Below are 13657 nucleotides of genomic sequence, written 5' to 3' on the forward strand. Positions count from 1 at the left end.
GAGAGGAAGGGGGAGTCAGGGTGAGAACATCAATGTGAGAGAAACATCAATTGGTTGCCTCCTGTACAGACCCTGAGAGGACCAAATCTGTAACCTAGGTGTGTGCCCTGACTGGGGATCGAGCCCACACCTTTTGGCATACAGGACAATGCTCCAACCAATCCACCAGGCCAAGGGCTTTTTTCTTAATTAAAAAATAAATGATTTTAAAGAGGGAAAGGGAAAGGGAGAGGGAGAGAGAAACATCGATGTGAAAGAAAAACATCAATCAGTTGCCTCCCATACACACCCCGGCCGCGGACCGAACCCACAACCTGGGGTATGTGCCTGACCGGGAATCAAACCCTCAGTCTCTTCATGTGATTATCATATACTACACCATGAGGCATTAGAGGGAAAGATCAGATGCTTGGGGTAGTACCACACCCCGTTTCATTTTATTGAACCTGCCCATCACTGAGGTAGACATACCTCTCCTCACTGTACAAATGAAGAAACCAAAGCCAGACAAGTTAAATAATTTAATTACCAAGATTCACAGGTCAGTAACTACAAGACTAACTGGAAGCCAGGTCTATTTTACTCCACGGCAGACCATTAAAATGCTATTTTGAGCTTTGCGCTGTGGCAGTCTCATAGCCAATGAGGTTTATCGGAGGCGCGATTATTGCTAATTGAAAAAAATATAAAATAAAATGCTATGTTGATGGCCACTTCCCATGTAGACTATTACACTCCTCTTGGGCAATGGCCTTAATGTTTCCAAGTAATTTTGCATTCACCTCTATTCGATACTTTTTCCCTTTATCTGTCCTCCTCCTAACCTCACTGGGCCATATAATACATGTAAGAATAGAGGCTCTATCACCTGCTCATCCCTATCACTATGCAGATGCACAGAAAATGCTTACTGACTATACGAATGAAGGCACTATCTGAACCTTAGACCCTAAAGTGGCACCTATCTGACAAGCAGCATAACAGGTAACCAAGAATTTGTTGATTAATCGCTTATGTCTGATATAAATCCACTTCCATATTGAAAGGCTAATATAAAAAGCTAATAAAATTTCACTGAAAGTATTTGTAAATCATGAGTGTACAAACCAAGTACCTGAACCTCTCCATGCCTCCTCTTTTCAAACGCCAGTCTTTCTTTATCAGCCTTCTGTTCCCACTGCAGTTTTTCCAGTTGTTGGGTCATTATAGCCACCTTCTTCCTTACTTGTTCCTTAAGTTCTTTATAACGATCCAGCTGTGTGAAGAGCATTAAACATTGCTAACTCAAAGGAGCATGAGAGGAAAGTCTTTAGGTGATAGCCTTTACTAACAGACATTTAATCTCATTAAAAGTATGTTTTACATAAATTAGATCAGAATTGGCCATCTTCTCCAGAGAAGATGTGGAAATTAAATGAATGTTTTACTTAAAACAGTTTAGATATATCAATAAGATATTCAAAATCAACTCTATCAGGTCTCCGTAAGAAATCCTTAAAAGAGAAGGGAGATTAAACCTCATTAAATCCAAAAGAAGAACTCAGAGAAAATTATGTACTTTTCCTATTTATATAGTCACAAAACTTTAGTACATATGTTGTAATGTTAGACTATTATAAAGTTAATGAAAAAGATAAATGATAAAAATTTAGTGGAATGTTTAAAAACTCTGAATTACAAGTGTTTGGATATCTACCATCAATTTATTGTACATAAATTTTATGTACTAAATTGGATATTAATTCATCACTTACTATTTTAAATCACATTAAGTAATCAATTTCCCTGTCAATTAAGTGATCATATCTCTTCAAAGCCATATGTATCTGACTTTTAAGTTTTTATAATATTCATGAAAAAAAGTTATTTTAAAAACACAAGAATTACCTAACACTTATTACAAAAAATAGCCTGAAGATTAAACTTAGATTCTATATACAGGCTGAAAATTTTAAATCCTCATAATTTAGATTCTGAGGACAATCTCTTAAAGGATCAGAGAGGTCATTCTTCAAACTCTTTTTCTAATTAAAAGAAGATGAAAGACTAGAAACGAAAGGTTTCCCACGTGCTGAATTTTTCACCTGACTGGCTTCTAACTCAATGTCTCGCACTTTCTGTAGGACTTCTTCCGATTGCTTTTCAAAACTTTTCCATGCAGCATCTAAATCAACCAGCTCTGTCTCTAGGGCTTTTATGTCATCTTCCTGTTTAGAACATTGTTTTTCACTGTCCTTCACGGATTTCTTAGCCATATCTAATTTCTTGAGATGGTGAGAAGTGTTTTCTTTGGCTTTAATATATTGGGGCCTCTTCTGATTTAAAAGTGCTTCAAGAGATCTAAAAAGAAAAATCAAGTCAGCTTTAAAGGAAATTAAATGTTGTGATATATAAAGGGAAGAAGTTCTTTTGACCAAATCACACATTTAAAAACAAATTCTAAAAACTCACTTTCAGAGACTGTAAGCAGAGCAGTCGCTGGCAGAGTTAGGAGGAGGGTGGAACAGGTGAAGCACAGGGGAACTTTTTGAGTGGTAAAATACTCTGTATGACACTGTAATGTGGACACAAGCCATCACACGTCTGTAAAAACCTACAGAACTTCACAGCACCAAGAGTGTACTCTAATGTATGCAAATTTAAAAAATCACTCAGAGGAGGCCAAGGCATCCTAGATGGAATATAGAAAGCAACCAAAGAATCTAACTGTATTTCATATGCATGAAAACACCTTACCGAAGGGGTGGAGATAAAAAGTGCTAACCTAGGTAACTTTAGAAATGAGCGGAGTCTGTAAAACTAAAAGCAAAGAAATTGTATCTAGTTGATAAGGGTGCTTCCTAGGAGGGCATGGATGAACAGTTCTGCTGCTGCCATACATGGTTACTAGAACTGAACAATTAAGCAAATGGCTGGCTTTTTGTGAAAGGCAGGTTTCTCACTGTTGGAGTGGGAGGTTATAGATAAGCAAGAAAAGGTCAATATCAAAAGTGATGTGAAGGTGATACTGTGATACATTAGATATGTCATATAACATGTATGATCTGTTGACATCCCTGACACATATGATGGGAATGGCGTTTTACTGCTGTGGTTTTCTTTCCCAAATTCATGAACCCTGTCTAATTATGAAAAACTTATCAGACAAATCCCAATTTCAGAACACTGTACAAAAAAACCCTGAACAATACTCCTCAAAACTGTCAAGGTCATCACAAACGAGGAAAGCCTGAAAACTGTCACAGGCAAGAGGAGTCTATGGAGATGTGGTAACTAAATGCAATGTGGTATTCTGGATTTTAAAAGAGGACAATAGGTAAAAGCTAAGGGACTATGACTAAAGCACGGACTTCCAATTAACAGTAATGTATCCGCATTGGTTCATTAATTCTGACCCATGTGTCATACTCATAATGTAAGATGTAAGCAGGAGAAACCAAGTGTGGGCAATATGGGAACTCTGTACTCTCTGTAATTTTTCGGTACATCTAAAGTTTTCCAAAGTAAAAAACAATAATCAACTTTCAAAACATCACTTTTATTTTTGTTTTCTCTATTGAGCTACATAAAATCTACTATTAGTAATTGTTTTTAAAAACTCACTTTAGTTCTTTTTCTGTTTGCTGCAGCTGTCTAGTTAGCACTCCATGCTCCTTCTTCTTGGCTTTCACTATGTTTTCGTGATGAGAAAGAGATTCTTTTGTGTCACTCAAATTCCTATTCACACTCTCTAACTCAGTGTTCAGCAAATGAATTTTTTTCTCATTATGATATAGCTTGAAAAGCTGCAGTTGAATCTTGTTTATTTTAAGTTCTTCAAGGAGAGTCTGGTAACGTTCTGCCTGTGAAACAGTATAATTCAACAGGAGTTAAAAGGAAGCATATTTAAGTTGACTTTTCATAGACTCAGCTATAATGCCAACCAATGATTTCATGTGCTATACACACACGTAAAAATATTAAGAAACAAAAAAAATCACTAGTAAGGAACACATCAACCTCTCATTTATTTCTTCAAATATTTTTTAATTGCCTACTATGTACCAGGCCCTGTTCTTTGTGCTGGGTATACAGTGAAGAACAAAATAAAAATAGTCCCTGGTCTTGTAAGTTAAAAATATAGTTATTCTAATGGGGGGTGGGGGTGAAGAGGAGTCATTGAGTAAACAAGCAAACAATAAACAAGGTATCATATGGCAATATAGGCTATAAAAGAAACAAAATAGAGGAATGCAATAGCACCAGGGAGCGGGTGCTAATTTAGATTGGGGGCATGGACAGCAAATGCCTGCCTAAGAAAATGGCTCCTAATGAAAACCTGAATGAGAGTATTTGCCAGGCAAAAATCAGGCATACAATTGTCTAGGGAGAGGAAATCGCAAAAGCTCTGGCTGCAATGGAGTGGGGATGTTCAGTAAATAACGTGGTAGGAGAGCAGAGGAAGTTAAGGCCGGAGAGGTGAATAGGGGCCAAGTCAGAAGGCTGGATAGGAGACTAGATTCTCAGTGTAGTGGGAAGCACTGCACTGGAAGAGGTTCTCTGCCAGAGGAAGACAGAATCTGATCTGCATTTTAAAAAGATCACTCTAAACACAAATAATTATCAACCATACCACAGCACTCTGCTAGGCATTGTAAAGGGTACCAAGAAAATGCCACAGAACAGCATTTGCAAAGTGTGGCCATGGTTTCTTAGGGGTACCCCACACTATTTTAGGGAGTCCCTGAGGTCAAAAGCATTTTCAAAATAATACTAAAACTTGCCTTTTTCTTTGTGTTTATATCTGCACTGACTGATGGTGCAAAAGCCAATTTGAATAAAGCTGCTAGTCCTTGGTACAAGTGAGATTTAGTACAGAAACAGAGGTGAGAATTCATGTCTTTTATTAGCTAGATGGTAAGATTACAAAAATGTAAAACAATGTTACAGTTCTAATTTAGTTTTAGAAAAAGACAGTTTCCTAGAAAAAGACAGTAAACTGGTACAGCCACTATGGGAACAACATGGCGGTTCCTGAAAAAATTAAGAACAGTTACCACATGACCCAGCATCCCTCTTCTGCGTATCCTACCCAAAAAATTCAAAAACATTTATTCGCAAAGATATATGCATCCCTATGTTCACTGGAGCATTATTCACGGTGGCCAAGACATGGAAACAACCAGTGTCCTTCAATAGATGACTGAATACACACACACACACACACACACACACACACACCCTATGGACTACTACTCAGCTAGCTGTAAGAAAAGATGAAAAACTGCTGTTTGCAACAACATGGATGTACCTTGAGAATATTATGCTAAGAGAAATAAGTCAGTTAGAAAAAGCTAAGAACCATGTAATTTCACTCATATGTGGGATATAAAATAAAACTCGTAGACACAGACAACAGAATGTTGGTTACCAGGGGGAATTGAGTAGGGCGGTAGCTGTGGGTAAAGGGGGCCAATTAAATGGTGATGGAAGATAATTTGACTTTGGGTGGTGGGCACACAGTGCAATACACAGAATCCTATATGATCCCATTAGCCAATGTCACCCAAATAAAAAAAGGGAAAAATGCAGTTTTTTTCACTAAAATGTTATTTGTTAACACATAATACATTTATTACTTATACATTGATCATTAAAATATATATTTAAAATTTCCCAGTTTTAATTTCAAATACAATACTGGTAGATAGGTATAACCCACATGAACAGAGACTCTTTGCAGTCTCCAATATATTTTTTTTAATTCTCATCCGAGGATGTTGTTTTTTTAATTGATTTTAGAGAGAAAGGAAGGGGGAGAGGGAGAGAGAGAGAGAAAGAAACATCTATGTGAGAGAGAACTATTCGTGGGTCGCTTCCCATATGCACCCTAACTGGAAACAGAACCTGCAGCCTTTGGTGGATGGGATGATACTCCAACCACCGGAGCCACCGGCCGGGCCGGTAATTTCTAAGAATATAAGGGAAAGGCAGCACAAGTTTGAGAACCACTGCCATGTAGGGTATAAACTCTTTTCACCCTTATTAGTTGGGAAGATAATTTTTCTAGTTCACGTCGACCTATTTAAGAAAACACACACACCCTAATAGTGAAAAACATATCAAAAGGCTTATCTTTTTTAAAAAATTATGTTTTTATTGATTTTTAGAGAGAGAGGAAGGGAGAGGAAGAGATAGAAACGTCGATGACTCCATCGGCTGTCTCCTGCACGCCCCCTACTTGGGACCCAGCCGCAACCCTGGCATGTGCCGACCAGGAATTGAACTGGTGACCTCATAGTGCACAGGACGCCACTCAACCACTGAGCCCCTCCAGCCGGGCTCAAAGGCTTATCTTTAATGAACATTGGGCTTTACTTGTCTGGTAGTATTGAAAGAGTCTCAGTGACCCCAAGCCGCTATCTAGCAATTCGGACAGGTTTTGCACCCACACTTAATCCGTTACACCTCCATGACCCCTTACCTCATCCTTCTCTAACTTTGCGTGTTTGCGCTCTGCAGCTACGTTTTTTTTCTTGTTAAAATTAAACTGTGCGTCCTCTTCAGCTTTCTGTAACTTCCTTTTCTTTTCCTCATATTCGCCTATAAGCTCTCCTGAAGTGCTGATTTCCTCAAAAAACTGGGTTCTTTCTTTGGGTTTCTTCATTGAAATCGATTCTACAGTTCCCTTTTTAAAACAGTAAAGCACACCAACATGTAAAACACAGTGATGTATTTTCAAAATCATGAATAAAATAAACTTGACAACTACTTACTTGAAAAACTAGACAGTTCCGTGCTTTGACTATTATCCCTATCTTTTCCAACTCTGCTATATACGTGGAACGACTCACAGGCTTATCATCGAAACGAAATTCTGAGCATCCCCCTAAAGTAAACAAAGGCTGTTACAGGAAGTACAAATATCAGACGTACATCAACTGCTGAAAGTTTTATAAAACTATTTTTTATTGAAATGCCAGTTATGCAATAATATACATGTTAATACATGCATTTAGTCAGTCAACAAATACCGTGTACTACATACCAATGAGTTCCCTACAGCAGTAAACAAAACAGACAAAAGTCTGACCTCAAAGAGCTTACATCCCAGTAATGGAGACAGACAAAAACAAGACATGTAAGTAAAATAAATATGAAAGAAAGTGGTAAGTGCCGAGTTAAGTAAAATAGAGTTGGGAAGAAGGTATGGAAGTTTCTGTATGCTGGAATCACGCATTTGCAATTTTAATAGTATGGTGCTATGATCTGAATATGTGTGTCCCTCCTAAATTCATGTTGAAATCCTAACCCCAAAGGTGATGATATTAGTAGGGCCTTTGGGAGGTGATTAGGTCATAATAGTGGAGCCCTCATGAATAGTATAGGTGCTCTTTTTTTTGTTGTTTGTTAATCCTAACCCTAGATTATATTTTTCCCATTGATACTTTTAGAAAGCATGGAAGGGAGGGAGGTGGTGGGGGGGGAGAGTAGAGGGGGAGAGAGAGAAACACTAATGTGAGAGACACATCAATTTGGCTGCCTCCCGCGCTCACCCTGATCAGGGCCAGGGATCGAACCTGCAACTCAGGTACGTGCCCTTGTCTGGGAATCGAACCCGTGACCCTTCAGAGTGTGGGCCCACACTCTAACCACTGAGGACACCGGCCAGGGCTATGTAAGTGCTCTTATAAAAGAGGTCCCATGGAGCTCCCGTGTCCCTTCCTCTGTGTAAGAATTCAATAAGAAGTCTGCAACCCGGAAGAGAGCCCTCATCATGACCATGCTGGCACCCTGATCTCAGACATCCTGCCTCCACAACTATGAAAATAAATTACTGTTGTTTATAAGCTACCCCTTCTGTGGTATTTTGTTACAGCAGCCCAAATGGACCAAGACAGATGGGCATGGGACAAGAACAAAGCTGGATACATCACACTTCTTGATTTGAAAATATATTACAAAGCGACAGTAATCAAAACAGTACGGTACTGCATCAAAACAGACATATAGAACAATAGAATGGAATAGTGTCCAGGAAGAAATCTGTACATCTACGGTCAACTGATCGTCGACAAGGGTACCAAGACATATAATGGGGAAAAGATGGTCTCCTCAATAAACAGTGTTGGGAAAACTGGGTATCTACATGCAAATAAAATGAAACTGAACGCTTATCTCACACTACATATGAAAATTAACTCAAAATGGATTAAAGACTTAACTGTAAAACTACTAGAAGAAAACAGAGGGGAAAGGCTTTTTGACTTTGCTCTGGTCAGTAATTTTTTGCATCTATCAAAAGCACAAGCAACAAAAGCAAAATAGATAAATGGGATTGTATCCAAATAAAAAACGTCTGCACGAAAAGGAAACAACCAGCAGAGTGTAAAACAAAATCAATGGTATGGGAGAAAATCTTTTCAAACCACATGTCTGACAAGGGGCTAATAGCCAAAATATGTAAGGAACTCACACAATTCAGTAGCAAAAAAACAAAATATTATAACCCAATTTAAAATGAGAAAAGAACCTGAATAGACATTCCTCAAAAGATTACAGGCGAATAGCCAACAAGTATATGAAAAGGTGCTCAATATCAGGAAAGATTATGAAAATGCAAATCAAAACTACAACGAGATATCACCTCAAACCTGTTACAATAAAAAAGACAAAAAGGCAAGTGTTGGTGAGGATATGAAGAAAAGGAGAACGCTGTATATTGTTGGTGGGAATATAAATTGGTACAGCCATTATAGAAAACCATATGAAGATTCTTCAAAATTAAAAACAGAACTACCTGCCCTAGCTGGTTTGGCTCAGTAGATATAGAGTGTCGGCCTGCAGACTGAAGGGTCCGAGGCTCGATTCTGGTCAAGGGCACATGCCCGGGTTGTTGGCTCAATCCCCAGTAGGGGGCGTGCAGGAGGCAGCCAATCCATGATTCTCTCTCATCATTGATGTTTCTATCTCTCTCTCCCTCTCCCTTCCTCTCTGAAATCAATAAAAATATATATTAAAGAAACAAAACAGAACTACCTTGTGATCAAGCAATCCCTTCTGAGTATATATTCAAAGAAAATAAAATCAGTACCTTGAAGAGATATCTGTACTCCCATGTTCACTGAAGTATTATTCACAATAGCTAATAATCTAAATGTCTATCAATGGGTAAGTAAAGGAAGAAAACATGAGAATATTATTAAACCTAAAAAAAGAAGGAAATTTTGCCATTTGCAATTTCACAGAGGAATCCAGAGGACATTATGCTACGTGAAATATACCATGCACAGAAAGAAAAATACTGCATGACCTTACTTATATGTGGAATTTAAAACAGTGAAAACTCACAGAAGCAGAGAATAGAATGGTGATTGCCAGGGCTGGGGGAGAGGAAAATGGGGAGATGGTCAAGGAATACACAGTTGGTAAGATGCAAGACGGTAAGCTCTGGAGATCTAATGCACAGCAATGTGACTACAGTTAACAATACCGTACATATTGCACTTTAGATGTGCTAAGAGGGTAGACCTTAAGTGTTCTCACCATACACACACAAAGGAAAACAGTAACCAGGTGAGGTGATACATATGTTAATTAGGTTGATTATGTCACCTATTTCACAATGTATATTAAGACATCAAGTTGTATAGCTTAAATATATACATTATTTTATCAATTATACCTTAAGAAGATGGGAAAAACAAATTTATGATGGCTTATTAAATAAATAGAGTAGACTAAGGAATCCTTAGTGAGGTGGGAAACTTTTGAGTAAAAATCAAAAGTGAGAAAACGAATGAAGATATTTAGGTAATAAAGTGGTGAAATGCTGAAATTAGACATTAAGGTACAAGTATGTAAGTATTTCTAAAATTATCTGTGATTAAATTGGGGGACAGTTAATAAAACAGCATTTATACATTAGAATATTAAAACCATGTTCTAGTAGGCCAGAGTGAAAATAGCAACAACAGAACCCATCCAGAAACACTCTTATAGAGGCTCTGTAAACTCCTAGCACACACACACTGAGGGGCCAGATGATGATGACCTCTGAACTCACAATAATCTGGCCACTCAGTGTGTGTGTGTGTGTGTGTCTGTAAACTCCTAGCACACACACACTGAGGGGCCAGATGATGATGATCTCTGAACGCACAATAATCTGGCCACTCAGTGTGTGTGTGTGTGTGTGTGTGTGTATTAGAGGCCCAGTGCATGAATTCATGCATGGGTGGGGTCCAGCCAGCCTGGCCAGGGGGAGGGGACATGGGCGGTTGGCCTGCCTGCGTGCCTGCTGGTCGAACTCCTGGTCGAGGGGACAATTTGCATATTAGCCTATCATATAGGATACACACTGAGTGGCCAGATTATTATGTGTTCAGAGATAATAATAATCTGGCCACTCAGTGTATATTGTTTACTCAGGAAACAGGGATTTCATGAATAAATCACAAAATACAAATACAAATATATCACTGAAGTTGCGTTTTTTAAAAAAAATATATATTTTATTGATTTTTTACGGAGAGGAAAGGAGAGGGATAGAGAGCCAGAAACATCAATGAGAGAGAAACATCGATCAGCTGCCTCCTGCACACTCCCTACTGGGGATGTGCCCACAACCAAGGTACATGCCCTTGACCAGAATCGAACCTGGGACCCTTGAGTCCGCAGGTCGACGCTCTATCCACTGAGCCAAACCGGCTAGGGCTGAAGTTGCTTTTCGATGGTAGAAAAAACTTTCTATACAAACCAAAAATATGCATATAATTAGCTCACCATTAAGAAAACAAGATAAATATGCATAAATAACCCCAGGAAGGACTTTTATAACTTCTCTACCTTTAAGGTGGGCTCTCTTTTATTTTAACCTAATAATCAGGTAGAAAAATGCTATTTAACAATGGAGAAGTTTGAACAAACATATCAGCTTACAGAAGAGTCCCAGTGGAGAACCAAACAGGTTCTATTACTTACTTCTGAGAATTGTTATCCGAGAGAAAAAAAAGTCTAGTTCACTATGCTAGTTGAACAGGTAATCTGACTTAACTCTGGAAAAATCAAGTAACTCATAAGCAAACATCTACAAAATATACCTCGAATAATTCTTGCAAATGTTTTCTCTTCTCCATTTTCCTCCACGTATACAATTTTTACACTTGCAAAAGAAGAAACAGGCTTTCCAATGTGTGCTCCATGAATAAGTTCTTGAATATGTTTCACTCTTAAATTGGCTGTTTTCTCTCCCATCACAAAACTAAGTGCATCCATTACGTTAGACTTTCCTGGGAACAAAGAGGGGAAGGAGGAGAGAGGAGTTATTCACTCTTAATGATAAAAACAAACAAAAAACCCACTTTACCCAGAGGCAAAGAAACCAGGCCCCCAATGGAAGTGAAATACAGCCAATACACATCCAAATGGTACTGTCTTGTCTGCATTCAAATTGCATGTGACCGAACAGCTTTATGCAGATCACTGGTTTCTTCCATGCAGCTGTGGTAGAGTACGAAGCGGTCTAAATGTCAGAATCTTAATATGTAGATCTAAACCCCAACTCTCTCCCATTTTTAAGCATTATGCCACGGCAAGTCATTTAACTTCCCTAATTTCAGTTATACCCATTTTATAAATATTAACTGTCACACTTTTTAAAGGGCTCACTACATCCGGGGTTTCTCCCCAGCGCTAGACTAAGGCTGCTAGAATATTTGTGATCGGTACGCGTTGGTGGTCAAGACAAATTATATCGCGAGTCGGAGCCTGCCATACTCTGAAAGGCCTGCTGGCACCTGGGGTTTGGATTCGGGAGGGTTTCCACCTCTCTGATAAGAATGTCTCGCTGTGCCTGAACTGTGTATACACATAAGAGGTGCCCTAGCCGGTGTGGCTCAGTGGATAGAGCGTCGGCCTGCGGACTGAAGGGTCCCGGGTTCGATTCCGGTCAAGGGCATGGACCTTGGTTGCGGGCACGTCCCCAGTGGGGGGCGTGCAGGAGGCAGCTGATGGATGTTTCTCTCTCATTGATGTTTCTAACTCTCTATCCCTCTCCCTTCCTCTCTGTAAAAAATCAATAAAATATATTTTTTAAAAAAAGCAAAACATACTAAAAAAAAAAAAAAGCTGTCCGAACGTTTCAGTGATTCTATAAGGTTTAAAAATATGATCTGACAAGCGTTCAGACGAACATCAATGGAACGTGGCTCATTGAGTCGGGGATGAGGAGTTGGGGCCTTCACACGGCACAAGGCGCCCAGAGCTTCGGGCAAACCCGGCGCTAGTAACCCCGAGACGGCTGCCTGCCGTGGAGAGGGCACTGCCGGCAGCACCCACACAGTCCCCTTCGTGGGGTGCGAACAGGGGGGTCCAGCTTCGCGGGGACGGGGGTCCGGGAGGACTGGTCCAGGTATTTTCGCAATGACCTCAGGACAGGCTGTTAGCTCACAACATGCAGTTTCTAATTGCGAAAAGCATGGGTTTTTGGAACCAGTTATAACACGCGCAGACGCCCCGCCATTTTGCCGGCGCTGGGACGGTAGGCAAGGCCGCGGGGCCGGCGGAGGACCGGCACCCCTGCACGTAGGCGCCTGTGGGTGGGCCCGGCCACCTCCCGGCAGACCGGGCAGGCGGTTCCGGTGACGAGCGCCCCAGTGTGCGGACACGGTCACGCCAGCGGCGCCAGGGCGGGAGGCACCCACGGCCTGCCTGTTCGCATCCGTGCTCGCCGCTGAGGTGGCCCCCGTGTGCCGCCCGCACAGGCCTGTGGACGCGGGAGGCCGGTGCCGAGAGGCCCAGGAAGCCGCCGAACCTCGGCTGCCTCAACTGTAAAAAGGCGGCAACACAGCACCCCTTCGTGAGGGCGAAAGCACGGAGGCGCCCGGGATTTGAGCAAAGCGCAGCGAACGGCTGCACGACCGCCAAGGGCCCGGGTGGGACCAGGACTTCCGGTCCCGCTCCGCCGAGTCTCCGCGTGAGGAAGGGCGGGGCCGCGCAGGTGATGAGGGCGGAGGAGCCGGGCCAAAGCGAGGCCAGCGGACCGAGGGGTGGGGTGGGGTGGGGTGGGGTGGGGTGGGGTCCGGCGGACCCTGGGGTGGGGTGGGGGTGGGTCCAGCGGACCCTGGGGTGGGGGTGAGCGTGGTCGAGGGGGGTCCAGGCCTGGTGGACCCAGGGTGGGGTGGGTTCCGGCGGACCCTGGAGTGGGGCGAGGTCAAGGGTTGGGCCCGGAGTGCAGTTCAAGGCCCAGGAGGACCATGGGGTGGGGATGGGGTGGGGGTAGGGGTGGGAGGGCGCGGTCGAGGGGGTGCCGGGCGGTCGGCGAGGGTCCTGGGACCGAGAGAAGACCGAGGCTTGCGGGCGGCAGGTGCCCGAGTCCAGGCCGGGCGGCCACCCTCAGGGCCCCTCAGGCCAAAGGAGGCCCGGACGCCTCGGGTGGGCGGAGGGGGCCTGGGTCCCAGTTACCGGAGCCGTTGGGGCCGATGATGCAGGTGAACCTCTTGAAAGGGCCGATGACCTGGCGGCCTCGCCAGGACTTGAAGTTCTCCACGAGCAGCAGCTCCAAACGGCCCATGGCTGCGTCCTCCGCGCCTCAGCGGCGCCCTCACACGCCGGGCGGGAAAAGCGCGGGAAGGCCTTCACAGCATCTCGCGAGAGGAGAGCGAGAACGCGGGGAGCG

At 42.2% G+C, this 13657-nt stretch overlaps 1 protein-coding gene across 2 annotated transcripts in view; it reads right to left on the bottom strand.

Moving 5' to 3' along the window:
* The window catches only part of SMC1B (structural maintenance of chromosomes 1B), a 57981-nt gene extending 44412 nt beyond the window's left edge, over positions 1-13569 (bottom strand). For both annotated transcript variants that reach the window (XM_080660960.1, XM_080660959.1), the window contains exons 1-7: positions 13444-13569; positions 11082-11270; positions 6756-6868; positions 6464-6667; positions 3604-3842; positions 2085-2340; positions 1115-1255 (exon numbers count right to left, since the gene is read on the bottom strand). In XM_080660960.1, coding sequence (XP_080517086.1) covers positions 1115-1255; positions 2085-2340; positions 3604-3842; positions 6464-6667; positions 6756-6868; positions 11082-11270; positions 13444-13552 — 1251 coding nt within the window. In that variant the 5' untranslated portion in view covers positions 13553-13569. The remainder of the gene's footprint in view (positions 1-1114; positions 1256-2084; positions 2341-3603; positions 3843-6463; positions 6668-6755; positions 6869-11081; positions 11271-13443) is intronic.
* Between the last annotated feature and the right edge of the window lie 88 nt (positions 13570-13657).

The sequence above is a fragment of the Plecotus auritus genome, assembly GCF_963455305.1.
Source record: "Plecotus auritus genome assembly, chromosome: 3".
Classification (NCBI taxonomy): domain Eukaryota; kingdom Metazoa; phylum Chordata; class Mammalia; order Chiroptera; family Vespertilionidae; genus Plecotus; species Plecotus auritus.